This window comes from Haliotis rufescens, unplaced genomic scaffold (assembly GCF_023055435.1).
Source record: "Haliotis rufescens isolate VD_foot unplaced genomic scaffold, xgHalRufe1.0.p SCAF_3, whole genome shotgun sequence".
Lineage (NCBI taxonomy): Eukaryota > Metazoa > Mollusca > Gastropoda > Lepetellida > Haliotidae > Haliotis > Haliotis rufescens.
The window spans coordinates 29,540,153-29,565,485 of NW_025964001.1; the positions used below are offsets into that span (position 1 = coordinate 29,540,153).

Below are 25,333 nucleotides of genomic sequence, written 5' to 3' on the forward strand. Positions count from 1 at the left end.
CCGGAAGTGGCGTGACGCAAACCACAAAATGGAGTATTCACGAGAAAGAAGCAGATGAGTTTCTAAAAATGCTAATTTCCGTGTGACTGTCTTATTTGAAGTAATAGACGTAGAACGAAATATGTAGATATGACAATGACAGAACCCACTAGCCATTCCTCCGACACTAAAACTGAAAATGGTCAGCTGAAAGGATTTGTCAGTGCTGAGAAAGATGTCCCGACGTCGTCCCCAGGACAGGAAGTAAACAAAGTAGCTTACCAAAGTGGGGGAGGATCCCAGCCTTGCGAGGATGGGGGCCCCCTCATGCGAAATGACGATTCGGACTCGTCATCTGAAGAGAAAGCGTTCCAGGAAGCGGCAGCCAAGTTTGAAAAACGCGGAGTTAAGTTTCATGAAGGAATTGTCGCAGGATACAAGGACGCACCTGACCCTTGGAAGGATGGTAATATACATTCAAGAAATATTTTATATATATATATTATCAGTCTCTAGGTATATCCAAAGAGAGATGTCCCTATCAGCATCTGCCAAAATTGTCGATTGATGAAGTAGCCTATTTGTAACATAGGTCTACAAATGTTATCTAATCACATTTGTCTGTCAAGTGTCGTTGGTGATAAAGTATTGGTTTTTTTAAAGTAGTGATAGTTATTTTATCATTTTATATTTCATCATAATGTATTCCAACATGTCCCCATTGGTGATGTTATTGTTAAACCTGTATCTTTTCTTGAACATGATTCATAATGTATTCCAACATCTCCCCATTGGTGCTGTCATTGTTAAAATGTTGTCAGTTCATGAACACATGTTGCAATACTGGTGCAGCAAATCCCAAGATTCCTGTAGCATGTACAGTATTTACATCACAGTGCACAATCACGACTAGTGAATTACAATAATACACTCAACTGCACACCTTTACACTGTGCTATATCCTGACCTGACACTAGGGAATTTCTTTCTAGATATTCTAGATACCCTTCTGATACATTTGCTAGATTTATGCGTTGAAACAGTAAACTTTCCTAAGAACCTCTGTGAGCCAGTGAAGCACAGCTGAAGTATTGTAGTAGTACAATGTTTACTTTAATCAGCCAGACCAGTGAATTATTGCAAAGTCACATGGTCATATGACTGCCTAGAGATTAATCAGTGTCTGATATTTGGCCCCAAGTTAGCAGCAAATGTCAGTAAAAATTGATGAGGTGACTCATATTTCTGTGTGTGTTTGTGGTGTTAAAACACCTCTGAATTTTGGAAAATAACATGTAACAACATTCCAGTTTTCAAAAACAGAACATTGTTTCACAATTTGTCTGCCAAGGCAATTAGTTGGGAATCACAGATAAATCCCTGCTGTCAGTTTTTGCCTGATTTCTTTCATTCATAGCTTTGTGAAAGATGGGAGTACTGGGATTATGATCATAATAATGTGAATAGTTTTACTAGATATCCATAGCATATTTTACTAAAAAGTATTTAAAATATTTGCAAATTCTACAACATGATTGAACCTATGCAGCAGGATACAGTGACAGACTGCAACTTTAGCCACAAGCCAGAGCCTAGTAAAATTCTTTACGGACTAGTACAGTGTTCCCGTTTACCGATAACTACCAGCTTTTTACCGGTAAAATAAGACTTGGACCGGTAATTCATCTGACTGCCAGTCCCTGTGGACCGGCAAATAAATTAAGTATCTTATAAATCTTTGTTATTGAACAGAACATCGGCAATATTCATATAAGTAGTGTTTTCGAACGAAGTCAGCTTGTCTGTTGCCAACTGGGTTTCCGCTCGTCTATGTTCTTCTGTGCAAGGAAATAACGTTTCGCATTGCTCCAAGGTTAAATATATATTTGTAGCAATTTAGTCTCGAAATATTTTTAGAAAAGAGAGAACATTGTGTGAATGACGTAACTAAATTACTTCAGAGATGATGTCGTTTATTTGTTGAAAGCTGGGACTGACAAAAATTAAAGGGGACTGGTAATTTTAAGAGTTGCCAGTCCACAAGGACTGGCAGTTTCAAAAGCCAGTGGGAACGCTGTTGTATGATCAGCTAATATGACACCATATGATGACACTACAAGGCACTATTATAATATGATGCTAAAAGCCAATTTCAGGCAAGCAGACTCGAAATTTTTGGCACAGGCTGCAATGTTGTGTGTACCAGTACATATTCTTCCTGGGCTTTCATATCAAAGAAAATATCAAATATCATGAATATGTGCAACAATATTGACATGTGACATCCTTGCACAAAATGGCTGTTCATTGACTCAGGATGCTTAAAGAAGGATTTTCATTGATTAACGGTTTATATATATGCATGCATAAATGGATCATGCAAGTAACCGATATCAGTCTGACAATACGCATATTGTTTTGTTTTTATGTTTTTCATTGTAACAACAGATTGAACGGAAAGTGCAGATAAATACTCATTAAGACCAACATTTTTCAACCAGTGAAGATACGGGGTAGAATAGGTCTTCAGCATTCCATGCTTGCCGTAAAAGGCGACTATGCTTGTCGTAAGAGGCGACTGACGGGATCGGGTGGTCAGACTTGCTGACTTGGTTGATGCTTGTCATCGATCCCAATTGCGTGGATCGATGCTCATGATGTCAATCACGGAATTGTCTGGTCCAGACTTGATTACTTACAGACCACTGTCATAGCTGGAATATTGCTGAGTGGGCATTTAACAACCTAAAACTCCTCTCCTGGCCCCCAAAATATATAACCCAGGTCCCTCCCTGTTATAGTGTGCATGATGAGTCATTGAAATGTGATCGCACTTGTCATATTCAATAATACCATAAACAAGTATGTCAGCTTCCTACTGAATATACTGTTAAAAGCAGCGTTAAACACAACTCACTCACTCACTCCTACTGAATATGATTATATTTCTGTAGTAACCATGGTAACACATGATTAAAATACAGATATTTACTCAATTACTGGTAGAAACAAGAATAACACTAACAGAATAAAATTAAAACATGTTGACTGTTTCAATGTTTAATACCGTTGTTTACAGGATGTTACATGTTTTGAAAGCACAAGTAATTTAACATGTTTAACATGCTAGACAATACATGATTAACGTTTTTAGTCAAATGAGTGTTGATGGAAAGTGATGATGAGAACACAGGACCTGAGTACGTGCATCTCCTTCCTGTCAGAGCCTGAAATAGCATCATTGTAATCAGCATGGTGAGCAGAAGAGGGGATGCTGTAATTCTTATCAATAACTAAGTTACTATTATTATCTATAATGAAATGGATTGTCGGCAAATGAATGCGGTCATGAATGTGCCAAAAGCTATTGAGTCAACTCGCCAGAATTAGGCTCTTAACATCGTTTTTTTGTTGTGAACATATGGCATTTATCAGCTGATCTTTCTAGGTCGGAGAGACTTTTTACTGGCGAGCATTATACATGTTTTCTATTGCTACTATATGATATTTACAATACAGAGACACACATGTGTAATCTGGTAATAGTCTCTGTATCATATAAGTTCTCCTTGTTAAAATAATGATGTTTAAGGCGTTATTTCACTCAATGAAGAGTGTTGAAAAAGTGCACATGAATACAATGTTTTGAGTGAATCATCCTATTTATCATATAGTGCCAGCCATATACCATGATATACAAGGTAACATATGTCTACAGAAACATAGCAGCACATTGGGAGACCCCTATATCAGCATATTCAAAACATTATTCTATAGTTTGTTTTTTAGAAAGAAGGTATCGCATTGAAGTATGGAGCTTGAAAGCTGGATGGTGATACCAAGTCAATCAAATTGGTTTGTCTCATTGATAACACAAGCGTCATGATATGATAAACATAGTACGTATACTGCACATCTATCAATGCCTGTGTTTTAACAGAATTAGGGCCTACATTTTTTACTAGAAATCTAGAAAGCAAATGTACATGATGTATGCCAAATATTAAAAAAAACATTACGTATCAGAAAGAAAAAGTTTTGAACTAAAAAAATATCAGGATAATAATCACACAACAATCATCATATTGTGACACTTTTTGAACAAGTGTTATCGGAATATATTTTACACTGAACCTGGTTGTCACATGGCAAATCTTCACGTGAACTTCACATAAACATGATAAAGAGACGTTGGTAGCTATGCAGAGTGTGTGACAGATGGACCTTTGTATGTTTGTGTGTGGTGGTGCTGAGTCTTGTCAACAGATGTCCATGCTCCATGCTTATCCCACAACAGCTTACTCATCATACAATGTAAATTCTTCTGTTTGGGGACAACATGCTGTCATTATCATGTGATTATGCATCTTTGGATATGATATTTTTTATGGAGATTTTTCAGTTGATCCGGTGTTTGGTTGATAGCTTTTTTTGCAAGAAAATCAACATGATCAATCCAGCAGATAAAAAAATATTTTTGTTTGTGTGCAATGTGTATTTATACTCTATTTCAACTGTTTCAATCTTGTTATGAGATTAATATGTATTTGTCGTAGGGAAAAAGGTCTGTCCCGGTTATTATCCACCGCCTCAACAAAGTTGGTGCGTGCGTCCCGAAATCGTTTCCGGAGCATAACTCAGAAACCGTTAAATATTTCTCTACGAAACTCTGCATGTCTACCAGGCACATACTGAACTGGTGCCTTTTGCTATTTAGGAATGTTATAAATTTTTATTTATGGCAACAAGTTGGACTTAAAAAACAGTAAGGGTAGGGTTTGATTCAGGATGAAATTTTTCACATCTATGAGACACATGCTGAATTGTTGCCTTTGGCTATTTATGAATTTTAGAAATTTATATTACTGGACATTATTTCCCGAGCTTGTTAGATTTTGAGCTACACAGTTACGGCCCTTAATCCATGTTATTTTACAAAGTGCATAGTGTCTGCAATGAACATGATGAATTTTCTGATGACAAAGCGATCCGAGTGCCTGTCTCTATCATGTCAACACAAGGCTTTATAGGACTCTTATTTATAGTTTGTATTCCCTTCTACATGAACAAACAAATTTCTAATGTCCCCCATGGTAGGGGATAGTGATAACGCTGTTTCCTTGTTTAATATATAATCATATCTTTTTTGCAACTAGAAAAATATGTGATCAAATCAATTGCAATCTATCAGTTGATTGATGGTCTGGAATATTGTTCTAAAAAGGGTCATTTGAATGAAAAATTGAGGCAAGGGTTTTACAAAATTCTGTAAGTACAATGTTCTTATTCCCACCAACATGCCATATTAAAAGCAAAATGTGACAATGAGACCCCAACATCTGTATATTTAAATGATTCAGTGTCTCCCAGCATGTCCAGAGTTTCAGATGGCCATATGTCACTAGTCATAGACTGATAAAATTTCAATTCGAAAGATTGTTTAAGATGTTGGACTTTTGACCGATAGAAATGCTTAGCAAAGTGTCATACATTTTATAATTTCATAATTAAGAGGTAAGTAGGAAAGATTGATCCTGTTATAGTGTCAATTATGGTATCTTAAAACAATACACAGCCATCAAAACTCGTAATTGAAATTCTGGGTACCGCATGTCTTTGCTCAACTTTCTGTATCATAGAGAAAGGCTTTCGGGAGCTATAGTCACTTAGTCAAGCATTTTTCTTATCGCAACGTTTTATTGGCCAGATTGTGTAAATTCATCCAATCACGAATTGTATTGCGTTGATTTGTTGTTACGGTTCGTCTGTCATTTTTGTTGATTTGTCTTATTGACTTTTGCCATTGAGTTATTTTGGGGGGGGGGTCCGTCATTGACTTTATACAGCTTTTTGTGACAAAATCACTGATGCCTAGTATCACAAGATCCTAAAATTATCAAATACAACTTTGATGTTGTACAGCCTTCAACATTCATGTTAGTCTGCTAGCCCAAGACTACTAATTTGTTCCCGGACCAGTAAAACTCCAATGATGGTAGTCCTCATTGACCAGTCACATTTGAGGGCAATGATCCTGGGCCTCAATGCTTCGATTTCGCTACAAATTGGAACTGAATAAAACTGACAGAAAATGTAAACAAAAAACATTGTGTCGTGTTCAAACAGGACTAGCTACAAACTCTGAGGACAAATGTAATTAGTTTTACACTAGTCCTCTGGACTAGTATCAAGGAAACGAGATTTCTAAGGCTGTCAAACATGTCATATAAAATGACTCTATCTTCTTTATCTTCTTTGGGGGGACGGGTGGCCCAGTAGTCTTAGGTGCCATGATCATGATGATTCGCTGTGCAGAGTTGCGTCCCTTGGACACGCCAGAAACCTATGATTGTGGGTTCGAATCCCGGTTCACCCCAATTATGTTTCTAGGTTTGTCAGCACCATACCCGTGATCCTGTTTTTCAACGAAGTGGTAAACGTCTGAGACCTGAATCACTTGGGGCTTTCCTCTCACATTAAGCTGACACGCCGCGATATAACTGGAATATTGTTAAAAGCAACATTTAACCCAACTCGCTCACCCACTCACTATATCTTCTTTACCTGAGGACCAGACAAATGAGGTTAACACTAGTCCTCTGGACTTGTCTTTAAAAACACATTTCTAAGGCTGTTGTATGTGTCTTTCAGCCCGGGGGTGGACATGGCACGAAGTGATGATGGCATACAGACTGAGCTGTGAGAAACACAACACTAAGCCCCTCAACAGGATCATACAACAAGTACAGGTAACAACATACACCCTGGTCGCCTACATTTCCAAATGTTCCATGATTCTGGGGAAAATTCTTGTACAGTTGCATGCATATCTCCTGATGATTTGGACATCTTCCCAACAATTCAGGGATGTGGCATGAGCAGAAAGAGGTCATAGTCAAAGTTTAAAGGAACTCCCCTTTCAGAACAATTCTTTTTAATTTGCCAAAGCATTTCCAAATTCCACAAGCAAACCCTTTGACTAGTGAAATCCTAAAGAGGAAATCAAAGATTACGATTTATTACTTACCCGTGAAGAGATTACCCGTTTAATAAACATACAGCTGTATTACACATTGTGTAATACCAAAACGCCTGCTTATGTACTCTCGGAACACGTTTCATAAACAAATATTGAAAGCTCTCAACATCCCTTGGCTTATTCAACGACATTGTGTGTGGAGATGATAGATCACTGAGAGGAGCTTATGCAAACTCTTTGACCCCAGCAACCTTGTTGCTAGGCTGGCGTCACATGGCATTGTTTCACTGATGGATCTTGCAACAAAATTCCTCAAATTACGTCATCGGGTATTGTGAAGTGATTGTAAACTTTGTGGTGCAGGGCCCCGTTCCACAAGGCGATCGATCATACTGCATGTACTCACTACTGCAGAGCAACGACAGTCGTAAGTCTATGTTAAAGTATGTGAGTTACGATAACCTTAGTGCTACGATAACTTTGTGGAACGGATGCCTGAATTCTAAAGGTGGTCCATTGAATGGTATTAAATTCAAACATTTCAACATGGACCCTAAAAATATATATCGTATTAAGTGTCCATGGTTTCAATTTTTGATGTGATTGAAGTATTATTCTGTTAAACTCAATAGGATTATGCAGTGGATTGTGTATGTGTCAGCCTATTCACACTCAACAGTATAATTCTAAAAACATTATAAATGGCAAGTAATAAATAAAATACTTAACTCGCTCCCATGTAAAACCAATTTTATGAAATTTGTGAATGGTTGTTGTATCTGACGAGAGAAAACTATTCACTCTTTTCATAAAATTGGTATAAGACGGGAGCTCGTTTAGTATTCTAAATATAGACTACCGTTCATCTACAGTTGTGTAGAAAATCTTGTGTCATTTTTATGTGTATTGTTTATTGTTTTTTCTTCTTCATCCATTTTCCATTATTGTGATGATCATGACCGTGACTATATCATGTATATTTCATCCTGGCTACTCAGGCTTGTGTAAGCATTTGAACTGAACAATATTGTTTATATTTACCATTGTTGACTGTCACAAGAACTGATGTGTAATATTTATGAGCTGTAATGCAATAACTAAGCGCCTTTATTCAGCTGTCATAACATTGGTATGTATACGCAGTGCTGATGTGACAAACAACCATCTGTTCATCATGATATTTAAAAAAAGTCATCAAGCTCTCATTCTAGGTGGAGCTTATTCCACAAACGATAATTGTGGTTTTTTTTAGCATCACTGGGATTTTCTGAACGAACCTATCTGGTAGTTATGAGTCATTATGATGCCGGTGTCATGTGTAGAAAGAGAATTCCAGGTGACTTATTAAAATATATTTAGGTCATATGTTACTTTCGGTCTTCCAGCCTATGAGTATTGCTTGATGACTTCTGAACCTGTGAAGATTCCGGGGTAGAATAGGTCTTCAGCAACCCATGCTTGCCGTAAAAAGCGACTATGCTTGTCGTAAAAGGCGACTAACGGGATCGGGTGGTCAGGCTCGCTGACTTGGTTGATGCATGTCATCGATCCCAATTGCGTGGATCGATGCTCATGATATTAATCACTGGATTGTCTGGTCCAGACTCGATTATTTACAGACTGCCGTCATATAGCTGGAATATTGCTGAGTGCGGCGTAAAACAACAAACCAACCAACCTTTAACTGAACCTATTAATTGTTCAACTGTCAATCTTAGAGCATCTGTAGTGACAGCTACTTTATCTGATCAAGAACATTGATTCCAAGTTAACACAAGTTGCAGCAATGATATTGATTTATTTACAGCCAAGTCGTGTCATTTTGAATGTACAGCCTAAACAATGATGCAGTAGCCATGGTTACAATACAATCACAATACCTGTTTTTTTCAGGGTCTTGTTGACAATGGAAAGAGACAAGAATTATTCAGTTTAAAAGGCAAGTTTATGTCTTTCATTATTTTAAGTGCTCATATTTCGAAAGAAGATTCTCAGCTATTTTCCTATTTTCGAAACAATAAGAGGAATATTTTCAGTTAGCTTTTTATACTCATTGATGAAGGGATGTCCCAACTAAAGCTGTGTGATCTGTGCTGTTGTCAGGTGAAAAGTTGGACCACAAGCACTGTGAGAGTATTGAGGAAATCTTGCGGCGTATACAGTTCAGTGTTATTGATCTCGAGGGCTGCCACCTGGAGGACGAGGTACACATTCAACTATAATAAGTGGAAATAGGAGGGATCATCCTCAATAATCCAGGGAAATATATTTACCTCCTGCCTTCATATCAGTAATTTGCCGAGCTGTGTCTTAAAGCAACCAGCTAATCAACAGTGATCAATGACTGATGGTGAATGGAATAATATTCTGACCAATCAAATTACAGGTTTCGTATATTGTTTTTCTGTTCACATTTCCAAGTTTCCTGGCAACCAAATGGATCGGGTGGTGAGACTCGGTGACTTGGTTCATTGTGTGTCACTGTACTGTAACGGCATGGATCATTGCCCATTATATCAATCAATGGATTATCTGGTCCTAACTCTAGACAGGCCACCGTAGCTAGACTATTGCTGTGTGTAGGTTTAAACAAGGAGCAAGCAAAGACTAACTCATGCATGATTGGGGCATGTTATTTATTTGTTGTATATGCTAGTCTGCAACATTCCAGCTAAATCATGGAGGGCTGTAACATATTCATTGTGGTATGGAATAAACAGTTGTTGATATTATGATGAACAATGCTCAATGTTGTCAGTGTAGGAGGACATATAATCAACAAAGCCACCACGCCTGATTACCTGATCCATTTGGCCTCTTCTTAGTTTACAAGAGCAGCATAGGTTGCTGTGGACCTATTCTATATTGAGTTAGTGAGTGAATATTGTTTAAACCCAATAGGGGCGGTCGGGTAGCCTAGTGGTTAAAGCGTTCGCTCTTCACGCCGAAGACCCGGGTTCGATTCCCGACATGGGTACAATTTGTGAAGCCCATTTCTTGTGTCCCCCGCCATGATATTGCTGGAATATTGCTAAAAGCGGTGTAAAACCATACTCACTCATTTAAACCCACTAAGTCTGACGACCCGATGCAAATTAGTTCCCTCTTTCAACAAGCAATAAGTACTGGGGACTTGTTCTTACTCAGGTCTTCACCGGGTTTCAGGAATGTTAAATCTATGGATAGTTTGAACAACAAATGTTTTTTCTGTTTTCAGAGTGCTGTAGCTCTATTTGACATGATTGAATTCTACGACTCAACGTGTCAGTTGAACATATCCTTCAACAAGAACATAGGACTAAGAGGATGGCAGGCTTGCTCCAAGCTTATACGCAGGGTAGGATCATTGTCAGATATTGATCTTTCAGTTGCGTGGTCTCTCTCAGCATGCATAGTGCCATGTCACATTGTCAGGTGCTCGGTATGGAATCACAGCTTACAAGATCATACACTGTCATCCAGTAAGGCTCCATTAATCTCGACCCTGCTTCCCGATGATGAGGAAGGAAATTGAAAGGGACTTTCAGTTTCATGATCATTAACCAAGTTATATTTAATGAATCTGTAAATGTTACAACTAAAGCCTTCAAAATTCACGCTAGTCCGCTAGCTTGAGTCTACTAAATTGTGCTTAGTACAATTAAAAATCAAATAATGATGGTCCTGAATGGCTAGTAATTGTATCATAAAACCACAAGGGGCACAGCTTCTTTCTTAATTGTTCTCTGCGATTTATCGTGTAGCTATCTCATATCAGTTCTGAATGCTGGGATTTTAGTACAAGTAAGTCCAGGAGGATTTGCTGCAAACTCTTGGACAAGTGACATGAGTTTTACACTAGTCCACTGGACTTGTCTTAAAATTTGTTCATTCCACAGCTACATTTATTTCCTCCCTCAACCGAAGGGGGCATGAGTGGCCCAATGGTGTAAGGTGCCGCGAATCGCTGCTCAGAGTTGCGTCTCTTGGGCACGCCAGAAACTTATGATTGTGGGTTCAAATCCCGGTTCGCCCCGATTATGTTTCTAGGTTTGTTAGCACCATACCGGTGCTCCTGGGTTTCACCGAAGTGGTAAATGTCTGAGACCTGCATCACTTGGGGCTTTCCTCCCACTTTAGGCTGACACGCCGCTATATAACTGGAATACTGTTATAAGCAGCATTAAACCCAACTCACTCACTCAATCACTCAGTCAATCACTCCATCAGCCGGTCCAATTGAGGCAGTCACAACATGAAAAAGGCCTACTTTATTCTGCTGTCAATCAAACTGATAAGACCATGTTTCACCAGTCTGCCTACATGACTGTTGTGCAAACATTATTGATCTGTTTTCACCATTACACTGTAAACTGAAAGTGCAACACCAACATGACACTACATTTTGATTAATGTACTACAGCAATGTCTTGTTACATTAGTCAGGAAATTTGCTGTGCTTTTCAATAAAAAGGATTTGACTTCACATTTAAACATTTTGATTGAAGTAGCTTATTTGTAGATCTTTCAATATTGTCATGATCATTTCTACTTATATGTTAGGTATAAGAGGATATTGTTAGTTGTGAATATTTTCAAATAATCTCCAACCTGAAAGCATGGCTCATATTTTTCAAACAAATACGAATCATTCGGTGAACATACCATTAATACAAACATGATTATGTTTGAAATTAAGCATGAAAGTAAAGGGGACAGGTTATTGTTATAACTCTCATGTTGGAGAGTGTTGGAGCAAACCTCAAAGAGGTGAAAGGTTAGGTGAAATGGGGTTTAACAGCGCGTCCAAGATTATTGCTCTTTATAGCGACGTGCATGCACATGTGTGCGTGTCTGCTTGTACTAGTCAGGACTGATGCCGATTTAAAGTGCTAGCCCACTGAGATACCATGCCACAGTTTAACATGAATACCCCACTCAGACACTGTATACTGACGCCAAGCTGACCAGTCCTTGTTTTATCCCCTTAATGCCGAGCACCAGACAGGGTAACAACAAGTACCATCTTTTAACATCTCTTGGTATGATGCGTCGGAGGATCGAACCCCGGACCTTCCACTCTCCGGGCAGAAGCACTACCACTAGACCACAGAGGCGATCCAAACCTCAAGGACCCCTACTTATATGAATGCTGTATGTCTGACAGTGCCTTTTTGTTTCAGACCCCTCATCTCATTCATCTAGACATGAGGAACTGTGACCTGAATGAACGCTCCATCCCTATCATTGGCAGAGCTCTGAAGCTGGGCAGTACACTCACTGTGCTACACTTAGAGAACATCTCTCTGTCTGGCCGAGCCCTCATCATACTTGGTAGGTTGTCAGTGGGTGTCAAGCTACCACCACTAGATACAGGGCTGGCTTGATGTTGGAGTGAAGTGTTCCTTCATTGCAATGTCTTGAATCCAGAAAAGTGTTTTACACTACTCAAATGAAGTTAAAGAAAACCTGATTCTTACATTGACTTTAGTTAATCTGTCATGGCAAAAGAAGTTAAACAGGGCAAGATTTAAAGAACTTGATTAAACTTGCACAACATGCATATTGATACGAAAACCAAGTTGCACCAATAAGAACCAGGTCGCTCTCTGGTCCCATCAATCTAATACATAGGCTGGTCTGCTGCCAGTGTCACATGAATTAATGACTCATTGCTGTAAAATGTAATAGGAACATGTGTACATAATCATGGAAGTACCCCGACCCGTGAAGATCCAGGGTAGAATAGGTCTTCAGCAACCCATGCTTGCCGTAAAAGGCAACTATGCTTGTCCTCAGAGGCGACTAACATGATCGGGTAGTCAGGCTCGCTGACTTGGTTGATGCATGTCATCGATCCCAATTGCGTGGATCCATGCTCATGATATTAATCACTGGATTGTCTGGTCCAGACTCGACTATTTATATGGAATTGATGCTGGGATATTGCTGAGTGCAGAGTTAACCAACCCACAAACCCACAAACAAACCAACCAACCAACCATGGAAGTACTCACAGTTTGGTGACATGAAGCCTAAGTAAGCTTAACAAATAACACGTAACAGGGATTAGTGTTCTAGTATTGTAAATAAACTTCAGACATATTGAGTGTGTTCAAAGATTGATTTTGTGTGTACGGGTAAGGGTTAGTCGGACACACAGTTGAATATTTTTTACATGCACTTGGTGCTCATGGACATAAATATTAGATTGCATTTTTCAATAACAGGTTGCACTTGTGCATTATTTGTAGAGTTAATTCGAGCCCCGTTAAAAAACACCCTATTCTTTCATGCCATGACAGATTAACTATAGTCACATGAAAGAATCGGGTGTTCTTTAAATTTCTTTTTGAGTAGTTTATATTAGATGTAGTATATTGAAGTTAATCATTGCCATTTTTTTCTCCTGCTGATGTAAACTTTAGCCAAAGCTTGATCTTTAGCTTATAGGCTATGCAAATGTATGTGATGTCAAACAGCATCAGGAGTCTTCAGTGACAGTCTGATACCATCCCTGAAACCATCTCTGAAACCTTCAGACCAACTTCCTCACCTCTGCTTGAGGAGCTTTGCGGAATTTCACGCCCAATGCATCAGCCAGTTCCATGACTGAATTCAATAGCAAACCATTGAATAAACATGATGATTGTGCCCAGTGTATGCAATGGGCTCAGGCCAAGAATTATGCTGGCCAATCAATTTTGTTTATTTCTCATTCATGGTACTCATTGGCTATTAGCCGCCTCCGTGGTCTTGTGGTAGAGCGGAAGGTCCGGGGTTCGATCCCTGGCCGTGTCATACCAAAAGACGTTAAAAGATGGTACTTGTTGTTACCCTGTCTGGCGCTCGACATTAAGGGGCTAAAACAAGGACTTGTCGGCTCGGAGTCAGTTTACTGTGTCTGAGTGGGGTATTCATGTTAAACTGCGGCATGGTATCTCAGTGAGCTAGCACTATAAATCGGCATCAGTCCGGACTAGTACAAGCAGCCACAGACACACACGTGCATGCACGTTGCTATATAAGTGCAATAATCTTGGACGCGACGTTAAACCCAATTCCACCTCACCTCACCTCATTGGCTATTCTTGCACAGTTAGGTCTGCCATAGTACATTTGCACCTACTGCACTGGCAAAGGCTTTGAGATGGAGAATTTCATGTACCAAGCAAAATTTGTGTGAAAAGGTCTGCTGATCAATTCAAACTTATTAACAGACTCACGACTTGATCATTTTAACTATATCCAGATCTTTATCTTTCTGAATGCACCTAACATGGGGGTTTGGGATTTTTAAATTTTTTAGTGTGTGACGCATAAGTGACCAAAGTGATGTCTGATGCAATTCCCTATTTTGACTTGTATCATATGGTCCTGTGTTTTTTCAGATGATCAATTACCTTGCCTTTGCATGCGTTTCTGATGAGTGTCATTCGTGGAGCAGGATACGCTCACCTTGATAGTGATTCACAAACACAAGCTTTTGATATGATTAGAATCGTACAATGGACTCTTATGAGCTTCTTATGATCACGGAAATGGCTTTTATATGCAGATTATTTCCTTATGGTTTAAACACTACAATGCGTTCCCTGGGCACACTAAAAACTATGATCGTGGGTTCAAACCCTGGTTCGACTCAGTTATGTTTTTAGGTTCGTCAGCACCATACCATGGTATCACCAAAGTGATTAACGTCAGAGACCTCCATCAAGCTTTCCTTCCACATTCACTTCCAGCTAGCAAACCATGATATAATTGACATACAGTTCTAAGTGTTGGTAAATTCACTGACTGACTGTATATGGATAATGGCATACTTTTGATCTATTTCTTACAGAAGTTTGTCACTAAAACTTATCACCTTCATTGAGTTTGATTTTGTAATGTCTTAATCATCATGTTGTAGTTGCGGCACTGAAGATGAATGAGACGTTGATGGAGCTGTTTCTGGCCGACAACAAGCTGATGCCGAGTGACGGAGTCCAGCTGGGCAACCTTCTCAAGTACAATCACAAACTAGAGCTGCTCGATCTCCGCAACAACCACCTGCAGGTTGCTACATGTCCTATATCTAGCACCCAACTCCAACATCTATTAAATAGGGCTGGGACAAGTCCAACTTTACTACCTGTATACTCACACCTCCGGGCCCCCCCAACACCCCCCACCCCACCACCCCTTTTACCCGACCCTACCCGGCTACCTGCTCTAGGTCTCAAAGAGATAGGTACAAAATGTCCGATTGGGAATACTTCGACCATAGACCTGGAGAAAATGTATTTAGATACACGTATAAAACTATCAGGTCATGCATACACTGAAGTTGACTGAAGTTTTATCTTTATCCAAACATATAAAAGTCAGAATGAAAAGGTGCATAGTCAGAAAGAAATGCGAACATTAGTGACTAGTAGTATAACTATATAGTTCTAGATACTTTTTGTCATTAAACAATATATCAATTGACTAACCACAGGTCCAGGTAGTCCTGTGGGTAACTGGGTCCTTCTCAGTACCCACCCCTTCCAAGTACCCGAGTTACCCATCCCAGCCCTACTATTGTGTTTCTGACCTTGGTATAGTGTGTGGTGAAGGTTGGCAGATTAAGATTTGTCTTAGTCAGTTCATGAATCTTCTCTCTGCTGCAGGATGTAGGGACCAGCCATCTGTGTGATGGTCTGTATGAACAGAACCTGGACACTGGGCTGAAGACGCTAGTGCTGTGGAACAACCAGATCACTTACCAGGCTATGGCATCTGTTGCTAAGACATTGGTATGTAAAATGTTTCTCACTATTCTGTTAATAATGAAACCATTCCAATATGTACAATATGCACAACATGGACAAATTGTGGATTCCTGAGTATAATTGGTCCACAGTAACTAATGTACAACATGGACCCAGTGGGACAAGGCATGGCATGGCTGAGCATGTGTCATCATGCTCAATGGCTTGGATCACTGCTCATGCTATCAAGCACCTGTTTCCCTGGACTTGATTATTTGCATGATATGAACCAACTAAGGTTGGTCTTAGCAGGCATCCAAATGATTCAGGCAGTCATACCTGGTGACCTGAGTTGATCAAAGTGTGTCATCACTACACAATGATGTGTTGATGTTCACAATATCAATCACTGGATTGTTTGGTATGGACTCAATTATTTACAGGCTGACATTATACAGCTAGAATATTTCTGAGTGCAGCATTAAACTGTAAACAAGCATGAAACTAAAATTTTGCTGACTCATTCTTATCTATCTCATTCTGTTTGGAAAGTTTTCTGATATTTGTAAACAATTCTGACAGAAATCAGCAGAGTGTTTGGAAACACTGAACTTGGGGCACAACAACATCACCAATGAAGGCATGCACATTGTCAAGGATGGGTTGCTGAAGAGCAAAGCTCTGCTGAGACTAGGCCTGCAGGGAACCAAGGTCTCTTGTGAAGGTCAGTGCAGTTGGCGATAGATCAGAATGTGGAATGGTTCATAAGATCAAAAGTGAAATCTTAAGGCCCATTCTTGCTGTTACAGGTGACTATGCTGGTCGTAAGAGGCGACTAACGGGATTGGGTGGTCAGGCTCACTGACTTGGTTGATGCATGTCATTGTATTCCAATTGCAAAGATCGATGCACATGATGTCAATCACTGAATTGTCTGGTCCAGGCTTGATTACTTTCAGACCGCCGTCATATAGCTGAAACATTGCTGGGTGCGCCATTAAACAACAAACAAACAAACAAACATCACAAAGAATTGATCATGTTGATATGTCGATATTTTACATATTTTGTGATCTTAAATGCTATGACATGTTATTTTCGTTCAGCTAGCTTGTTGAACAGTTACATCTGTACACTACTGAAAAACTGTTTTGAAGATAAATCTTTTTTCATTGCTTTCAAGATCAAGACACAGATGTTTTTGTGTAACATATTTTCTTGTGTGTCTGTTTATCTATATCCATCATCTGCTACTATTGATGCATCTTATTGACACTGTTTTGTGAAATATTGTGATGTTAAAGTTAACACATCTGTCTTTTGATTGTGACATCATCCTTTTTGTGTACAGGAGCTGTAGCTTTGGCTGAGTTTGTGGCAGACAGCCCTCGACTTGTTCGTCTGGACCTGCGTGAAAATGACATTAAGACGGCTGGATTGATGGCCCTGTCTCTGGCCATGAGAGTGAATGACACGGTTATCAGACTAGACTTGGATAGAGACACAAAGAAAGAATCTGTACGTCCTTGTTATTTATAATTTATTTGAAATTGGGAAGCATTTCTTGCCTTGTGAAATAATTTTAAAAAAACGTTGGGCATTTGGAAAACTCTGTTTTCAAAGAAACATTAAATTACCATTACATTTGTCATTTCTAATGAGTTGAGAAGAAAATCTGTGGTGAAACAGTAACTGATAGAATTTATGGAAAGGACGTAATTACTTGTCTTTTTCGTACAGGGGATGAAAGACTACGCAGAGCAACAGCGCCGCCTACACCAGGAGATTTTGGTGTACTGCGAGCGTAATCAGCAACAAACAGTGGAGAGGGAAGAGCGTCAGAAACAGGAGAAGGTAGAAAATGCTCGGCAGGAAGCTGCACGTCAGGAGGTAGTGAATGTAGTGAGAGCAGCACAAGAGGCTCTTCAGTCAAACATGGATTACATTCCCTCAGCAGAAAAAATCCAGAGACCAAAACTTCTCTTCTCTAACATTCTGGCCCCTCAGCGGTCTCTGGAATCGCCAGGTGACTTCCATGAAGACAACATTCCAGTCACCTCCCCACCTGCGTCGTCCCAGAACCTTTCTCTGTGTCTCCCTCCCACGACTACGCAACAACAGCTACTGTCCACCCCACCAGCAGACATGCTGCTAAGTCCTCAGTACATACCCAAACTTACAGCCAAGAAGATTTTCTCTGTGAACAGAGTGACAGAGAGCCTGCCTTCTCCAACCCTGGTTGCTGGTCAACCGAGTGAAGCCAGTTCCTCTCTCAACCTCCTCACTGCTAGTCAGGTTCCCGGGGCAGGGCTCCCCGCTGCCATCAGTCCCACCACACTCTGTCAGGATCTCGCCACAGAAACTGTCAAGGAATATATAGAACAGATAGTATCCGAGGCTGCGGTGAACGGTGCGAGACCTGTGCCAGAAGACAAGAAAAGCATAGACTCCGAACAGACTGATAAGATTTCCTCAGATGGACAAAAGGAAGAGAGTAAGGCTGTAGATAAGGACAGTGTTTGTGAACAAAATGTTGGAGGTAGTGGTGACAGTGCTACAGAGGACATGCAAACAAATGAAGCTGCCTCAGCAGAAGGCGGGGCTGTATGTAAACTGGAACCAAGTCAGTGTGATAAATTAAAGGAGGAAATTAAGCCAGAAAATGTGAACGAAGGGCGTAGTGTTCCGACACAAGTGAACAGTCAGAACGCTAAAGAAAATTGTGTGAAACCTGATCCTTCCAACCCATCTGAAACTGAGCAGTGGCAAACAGTGGACACAACTGACTTGCAACAGTCTGGACAGTCTACTACAACCACGGGGGAGACGGAGAAGCCAGATTTCCACACCAACCTCTCCTTAAATGGACTTGCTCGGGAGCTGGCCAGTGCCTTGGACACTGTTGACGAACAGACAGATAAGGAATCTGCCACCAGTAAGTAACTCATTGTTTACCAGCATGCCAATACTTAGTATAGAACCAACACGATAACAACGTACATGCTGCTAGAATGTGTAGTGTTGTAGTCCCCTATCCTGCACTAAAGTGTTCAAGTACTCACCTGTGTGTAGAACTTTCTATTACACGACCCAGCATGACACTGACAATATCCATGGCATCAATGGTATATGATTGGAATTATGATCTGATAATAATTTTTAGTGGTACAAGTTATGAAAGGGCTCGTGTCATAATCCTGATGACATTGATGTAATATTTTGGATGTTCTTTGGCATGTGAACATATAAGCATGGTAAGATCTATGAACATGATGAATACTACATCGAAAACCTTCAATGACCATTTCAAACCCAGCTAATACATGAACTACAGACATTTCAGAATGATAATCACCAAGTTATACAATGTTCTACAATATGTACAGTGATTCATAAATAGTTCATAAAGAATGTCTATGACGCAGTTATTATTACTTTTGTTTCATTTTCAATTTTGAGACATCTTTATTTTGTACTTTCATTTATTGTCATCTAGTTTTATGTTTAAGGTGAATATTGATTTTTAAGTGTAACTTGAACTTGTTGAAACTGGCCATCACAGGATAACTGTCACACTTGATGCTTTTGCAGCGTTAGAAATTGGCACTAGTCCTGTAGTCCTTACCAAACTGCCCAATAGTAAAGTTATCCTAAGGACTACAGTCCGTTTGACTCCAAATGAGAACGATGAATTGCAAAATAACTTGAAATCCAGAAAAGTGTATGAAACATCAATACGGTACTTGACCATGAACGTGATGAATACCCTGTACCCAACAAAATCTGAATTTTGTTAAATATAAGACCCATGACGGATGAAGTTCTTTAAGAAACTATCATGTAATTTTGTATAGAAATGTGTACATGACAAGTAGGGGGACAAACCGTGTAAGGAACAGCGCAGGCATGGTTTGCACGTGCTACACAGTGACCGTGTTCATTCAATGACAAGATGCGCTACTCAGCAGATGTTAAACAGTTGATGTTGAATGTGTATGATTTCTTTAGAAGTGAAGCAGAAAGAGCAAAGCCTTTTTATGCAATTAATAAATTCTTGAAACGAGCTTCAAAAGCTCTTTGTATGTCCCCTCAGAAACTTAAAAATGTTGTTAGTCGACGAGATACAAATAGTCAGGCCAAGGAGGTAGGGAACATGTCAAAACCACGCAAGGTTAATAAATTAGACAGTTTTCAGAGGGATCAAGTCAGACGTGCAATTGTTAAACTGCACTCAGAAAATAAGTACCTGTCCCTAAGTATAAATTAGTCCCTGCTTTGCCTACCAAGTCTCTCACTGTCATGGACAATGCACCGTATCATAGTGTGCAGGATCCAGAAAGCAAGACTCCAACCTCTAATAACCGTAAAGGAGACATGGTTACTTGGCTGCAACGGAGGAACATTACCTTTCCTTCTCGAGCGACGAAACCACAGCTCTATGAAATCATCAAAACTATGAAACCTGACCCCGTGTATAAAGTTGACAGTTACATCAAGGGTCAGGGTCACGCTGTCTTATGACTGCTACCTTATCACCTGAATCCAATCGAGTTGGTATGGGGCATCGTTAAGGGTGATGTTGGACGATCGAACACAACGTTCAAATTACGAGACGTTTAACAACTCGTAAAGGAATCCCTTGGTCGGGTAACAGTAGAAACATGGAGGCGCTGTGTGGCCACAGTCGTTGACGAGACAGAGCCACGTTATTGGTCACGAGATGGACTACGGCCAGCAACAGTCCAACCTATAATAGTGGCAGTCGGTTCAGGCACCAGCAGTTCCGACGACGAGATCTATGTCAGTCAGATTGCGACTGGAATTATCATGAGTCGGCCCCTCTAACGCTCTGTCATTTCCCCTACCAAAGAACGTGCAGTGCATGCGAGCTTGCGCTGTGCCTTCCACGGTTTGTCCCCCCTACGTGTCATGTACACATTTCTATACAAAATTACATGATAGTTTCTTAAAGAACTTCATCCGTCATGGGTCTTAAAATAAACACAATTCAGATTTTGTTGGGTACAGGGTATTCATGGTCAAGTACCGTACTGATGTTTCATACACTTTTCGGGATTTCGAGTTATTTTGCAATTCATCGTTCTCATTTGGAGTCAAACGGACTGTAGTAGAAAGTGGCCCATTTTAAGGGTTTTGTTATATGTTATCATCATAAGGACTAGTGGACAAAAACTGTTAGTTTCTTAGTCTAACCCTGCTTTTGACGTGATTTTCATATCAAACGGTAGCTGTCCATCATGTCCATTGTACAGAATTTCACCTTAATGTATGCACTTTTCACATGTTTCGTGTCTTCACACAATGCACTAGTAGATTAAGCTATAGTTTTTTGTTTTAATTTCATCAGATGAGTTTAGTACGACTGATGACTTTGAAAAAGAATTAGACGCCATGTTGGCAAGTGTTGGTCTAAATTTACCCTCACAATTCCGTAAGTATTGCACACGAGCCTTCCTAGGGATTGACTATTGACTGCTTGCTGCATGCTGCTGTTGCTGCTGTTGCTGCTGTTGCTGCTTCTTGATCCTCCTCAGCCTTTTTAACAGCTTCCTGTACAGACACTGTTCGACTGACATTGAGTTATTATTAGATCTTTATTCAAAGAGTTATCACGCTGGAATAAAAGATCTGATTTTGATCAGATTAAACTGACATTGAGAGCATGGTTGGTCTAGGATGTGTAGGGGTGATGGTAATTCTTTCCTATAAACATGATAGATACTGGTCATTTCACTCGTCACATCTCTCTCTCCAGCTTTTGATTTGGATGAAGTTGATGGTCAACACTTCTATAGTCTGTTTGTTGCAATATCGTACCGATGAAATGCAAAATAGATATAAATCCAAAAGCAACAATTCGTCTTACCTGGCTTTAAAGTTGTTTATTTGTCCATACCAACTTCATGACCAGATATTGTCATGAATTAGAGAAAAAGTTAACAAACTCTCATGTAATTGTTGGTGTATTTAATGCCTGTTGTTACAATGGTAGACTAACATTTAGTCTATGAAATCTTATATTACACAATATCCTTCTTGACTCTAAAAATAATAAAAAATTCCCTATGCTGATTTCAGAGTGTGGAATAGAGCTAGCTTGAGCTGGCTAGACTTGCTTTTGTATGCATTTCTAGATTATTATTTTTTCATATAGTAAATATATTCCACGGTCATGGTGCAGGACTATTACAAGGGGATCTGCACTGAAAACTGAACAGCCCTACATTTGCACGTGAAATTCACACATGTTGGGCCAACCCACTACCCTCTTTTCTCTAATAAAATCACCTCACGTGAAAAATCTAAATCAGAAGCGTATCTTTTTGTAGTAGTTATTAAATGGAATATACAATGAGAATCTGTAAAATATTCTCAAAGCAATGTTAGTGATGTTCTTGGTATTGCTGTTCAACTAATTTCAAATGCAAAAAATAAAACAAAAGGAGTGAGCTCATATATCATTACAATACAGTAGATGAATGAAATTCACTGACGATGTTGAGACGGGAATTAAAGCTTTGTATAATAAAAGAGAGGGATTATCAGATTATAGAAGTTTTGAGACTACCCCTGTGTTTCGAGAAGCCCTTCAGCTGTTATGTTTATTGCACAGACCTCCTTGTAATAACAGGCATTGAACATGTTGAAACAACAACTAGTACATGATGGCTTGTTAAACAATATTTTCTCTACTCCATGACAATGTCTGACATTATTGTGACGAGTTGGTATGGACGAATAAACAACTTTCATGCCATTTAAGATGAATTGTTGTTTTCGGATTGATATCTATATTGCATTTCATCGGTACGATATTGCAACAAACGGACTAAATTATCCTATCTGTATCATTGTTGATTGTAGTGTTATCAGATTAGTGTGCTAGTGTGATTTTACAGTGTTGAGCAATGTTTAAGAGGAACTGTTCTCTATAAACATGTTTATAGTTATACCATGATCAATTTTGCTATCCCCCCAACATGTTCAATGTCAGTGTTACTGTTGAGTGTCAACACATGTTTGATGAAAAATAAGTGGAGTTTGAGAACAATATAAAATACTCAACATTTTCTCTTGACATGTTACCATGGTAACAGTTGATGTATGGCCAATGATGACAGTATATTAGGTAAATTCACAATCATCTTGATACTTGGTAATTTTGTATCAGTGTGGAAACATTGCAAGCAGTATGTAATTTTCTGGATGGAAATTTATATTTCACACTTGCAAACAATCTGGAAAATCTCCTGGTCATGATCTGATCTTGTTAATTAGAAAATTGACTTTAAAAAATGCATATCAACGTTTACTGATGTCAATGTAATTTTAGCATTATATTGACTGGCAGAAACTGTTCTTGAACATGCATGAGATCAATTCCTTTACATCAGTTTCAAAGTTCCTTACCATGCTGAACCATATCAAATTGTTGACTTAAACAGCTAATGATGGTTGTTTGTTTGGCTCTTTGCACATGAATGTGATGAAAGTGAGCTGACATCATAATCATCAGTGCTTCTTGTCCGTTTCTTGTTGGTGTGTTCTATGTTCTTCATTATGGTGTTCTACTCACATGGTAAGCATGTGTCCTTCCTACACATTTGTCTTACACCAGACCCGTGAAGATTCCGGGGTAGAAGAGGTCTTAACAACCCATGCTTGCCGTAAAAGGCGACTATGCTTGTCGTAAGAGGCGACTAACGGGATCGGGTGGTCAGGCTCGCTGACTTGGTTGATGCATGTCATCGATCTCAATTGCGTGGATCTATGCTCATAATGTCAATCACTGGATTGTCTGGCCCAGACTCAATTATTTTACAAACCACCGTCATATAGCTGGAATATTGCTGAGTTTCGGCCTTAAACAACAAACAAAACAAATCATGCTACCAGTACACATGAAAGATCTACCATTATGGGGTGGGTATATTTTTTTCTTTATAATTAATTTAGTAGGATTTGTATGTGTTTATCCTAGGATCCAAAATGTTCTTCAGATTCTTGATTTTGTTTTCACTTCATTTGCATGCTCAAAATTTATGACATTTTTAGCAAACTGTTCTGGGGATCTTTCTTCACTTCCTGCATTTTCATAGGTACAATACATTGCCATGGTAACACCATACAGGGGCATGTGGTGAAAAGGTGTACTGCAATGAGATATTGAACCCACAAATGGCTGTCTGCTAATCAGGCCATGTACAAGGAATGTCTTGCATGCTGAATTAATTTCTGTCAATTTTTCATAAAGGAAGGATTATTTCTTTATTATTTTTTTTTTTTTGATTGGTCATGTTAATTTCAGGTATTTCCCAATTGGTTGTCACTATTAACAAAAATTCAGAATACATGTTTAACACTTATTAGTTTTGACTATGAATCACAGGTGTGATTATCAATTGCTTTGTTGTAAATGAAATGGGGAAGTTCTGGTACCAGAAACACATGTAATGTTTTGTTTGGCCAAAGATTTACTATTCAATGTATTAATATGTTGGCTTTGTCAATGGAGCAAATAATTTAATTGCATGTTTCATAATCCCCATCTAACATATGTTCAGGTAATAAGCACATATTCATCATGGTTGTTTTTGTTTTTTTCAGAATTAACAAGTGAGGAGGTTGCCACACCGACGGACAACAATTCAAGTTGATGGAATGTACCTCGTACCTCCATCCCCCACAGCCAACACAACCAAGTCACCTGCAATACTTGGAACTTGTCGGAAGCTTTGCCCACTTAACTGCTTGGTTGGCCATGCCTCCATCCTCCAGTCCATGTGCACAAGCTGTCTTGCTCAATACTGCAGCATCCAAGCTACAGATACAATACATGATACGCTACATGATACGCTACACAAATATCTTGTCCATTGTTTGTTGCTTTCGCTTTGGATGTAATTTGATACTTTTAGTTAATATGATAAACTGCATGTCTTCAAATCTTTGGTATTGTAGTGACAACTTGCGACTGTTTCAAACTACAAGCGAAGACGGTAACATCAACATTGTATTCCAGAATAGAAAGTTTATGTATCCAAAGTTGGTATATTTTAGATATGAATGATTATCATCTTGATTCGAAGAAAAGTTTGACAATTATTTTGTCACTTGAAGTTTGACAATATTGTACATGATCTGTTATATATGTTGGGTATTTTCATAGACTCAAATGTGACTTTTTGATACTGATCCTAAAACAGAATCTGAAAGACTGGAATATCTCCATATTTATTGATTATTACAAAGAATGTGATCCAATATCATTAGTATTGCCATGGCATTGTGACTCGGGAGCATGCAGTTTACACCCCTGTCTTACTCTATAGGGGGGCACGGGTGGCCCAGTCGTCTAAGGCGCCGCCATTCGCTTTGCAGAGTTGGGTCCCTTGGGCATGTCAGAAATCTATGATTGTGGGCTCGAATCCCTTTTCACCCCAATTATGTTTCTAGGTTTGTCAGCACCATACCCGTGCTCGTGGGTTTCACCGAAGTGGTAAACGTCTGAGACCTGCATCACTTGGGGCTTTCCTCCCACATTAAGCTGACGCGCCGTGATATAACTGTATTACTGTTTAACTGCTTTAAACCTAACTCACTCACTCACTCTTACTCTATAGAGACAGAGAAAACTGTG

The 25,333-nt window shown here is 39.3% G+C and overlaps 1 protein-coding gene across 2 annotated transcripts; it reads left to right on the plus strand.

The window, feature by feature from the left end:
* LOC124145453 (protein phosphatase 1 regulatory subunit 37-like) lies at positions 1-24,896 on the plus strand. Of its 2 annotated transcripts, XM_046515222.2 has the most exons (13): positions 1-445; positions 6,631-6,728; positions 8,852-8,897; positions 9,062-9,162; positions 10,176-10,295; positions 12,121-12,271; positions 14,850-14,995; positions 15,592-15,717; positions 16,255-16,396; positions 17,024-17,190; positions 17,413-18,607; positions 21,041-21,124; positions 24,301-24,896. In XM_046515222.2, the coding sequence occupies exons 1-13, from the start codon at positions 130-132 to the stop codon at positions 24,348-24,350; spliced, it is 2,742 nt and encodes a 913-aa protein (XP_046371178.2). In that variant the 5' UTR covers positions 1-129; the 3' UTR covers positions 24,351-24,896. The 2 variants fall into 2 exon arrangements, with proteins under 2 accessions (XP_046371178.2, XP_046371186.2); XM_046515230.2 differs by lacking the exon at positions 21,041-21,124.
* The last annotated feature ends 437 nt before the right edge of the window (positions 24,897-25,333 follow it).

What these genes read in the sequence shown, in the direction of transcription:
- LOC124145453 (XM_046515222.2), top strand. Translation starts at nt 130, where the DNA reads ATGACAATGACAGAACCCACTAGCCATTCCTCCGACACTAAAACTGAA. An exon ending in AGAATTATTCAGTTTAAAAG is followed by an intron (nt 8,898 to 9,061) that starts GCAAGTTTATGT and finishes TGCTGTTGTCAG; the next exon opens with GTGAAAAGTTGGACCACAAG. An exon ending in CATCTGTTGCTAAGACATTG is followed by an intron (nt 15,718 to 16,254) that starts GTATGTAAAATG and finishes CAATTCTGACAG; the next exon opens with AAATCAGCAGAGTGTTTGGA.